The sequence below is a fragment of the Acanthamoeba castellanii genome, assembly GCF_000313135.1.
Source record: "Acanthamoeba castellanii str. Neff unplaced genomic scaffold scf7180000083955, whole genome shotgun sequence".
NCBI classification, from domain to species: Eukaryota; Discosea; order Longamoebia; family Acanthamoebidae; genus Acanthamoeba; species Acanthamoeba castellanii.
This window is the reverse complement of record NW_004457443.1, coordinates 8,093-9,019: the sequence shown is the minus strand read 5'-3', so window position 1 is coordinate 9,019 and position 927 is coordinate 8,093. Positions and strand designations below refer to the sequence as shown.

Here is a 927-nt window from a genome sequence, read left to right as displayed (position 1 = left end):
TCTCCACGTCTCCGCCCACTGACTCTGCGATCGAAGTAGTGAGTCGTGCGTGCGGTCAGCTACAAGGAAGGTGGGCGAGTACTGGCAAAGCCGAAGAGCAGCTCATTGATGGCGGCTGCCACTTGCCGGCTCACGCTCATCCCCAAGTGCTGTCCTGTGCTCGAGGTGAGAATCTTTTGCAAGATGTGAAAGAGGGGACAAGGTACCTTCCTCCTCGCAAATCTTGGCCACATGAAAGTGCGTGGCAGCTTTGAGCTTGCGCTGCTCTGCCTTGCTCACTCCGCCCTCCTCAACTTCATCATCGCGTGCATCGTCCTCCATCCTTCAAATCCTTGGAAAAATTATGAAAAAAAGAATAATTAATGGTTATTTCAGAATATTCACCATTTCTTTCTATTTTGCGTTCGTATGTACAACATTCTTCTCTTGGCCTTTGGTCAAAGGCAGAGGTCGACCATGCCTCGGTAATGCTCGCCGTCGTAGGAGAGCTTCGAGAGTCTGCCTTCGTGCTGCAGACGCAGCGCGACCTGGTGGCACGGCGTCCACTTGGACAGGGACACGCCCTCGATGCCGTCGTGCTGGTGGCCCACGAAGCGCCCGACGAAGACATGGCACGTCTCCTGGAACTTGAACACACGGTGGCAGCACCGCACGCGCCGGTGCGCCGCTCTGCAGCCCCACAGACACGACATGCTAGTGTGCTCCTCTTCGTGTAGACCACACGCGGGGGTCTCGTGCGGCCTCCCGCTGAACGTGGGCCTGACGTCTTCTTCGTAGTGGCCGTAGATCGCGAAGTTAAGAGAGTCGGGGAACTGTTGGTTGGTTCAATAAAAACCACACCTTGTTGTCAGCATACATTGGACGAATGGCCGTGGCGGGTCACAAACCTTGGAAGTCATGGCCTTCTCAGACAGCGTGGCGTTGTTG

General features: G+C 55.6%; 1 protein-coding gene across 1 annotated transcript; it reads right to left on the bottom strand.

Annotated features, from left to right (window-relative positions):
* Positions 1 to 437: 437 nt before the first annotated feature.
* ACA1_316120 (uncharacterized protein) lies at positions 438 to 899 on the bottom strand (the record flags this gene model as incomplete). The annotated part of the gene is made up of 2 exons (XM_004339775.1): positions 438 to 812; positions 888 to 899. 2 exons carry the CDS (start codon positions 897 to 899, stop codon positions 438 to 440), a joined length of 387 nt encoding a protein of 128 aa, XP_004339823.1.
* Between the last annotated feature and the right edge of the window lie 28 nt (positions 900 to 927).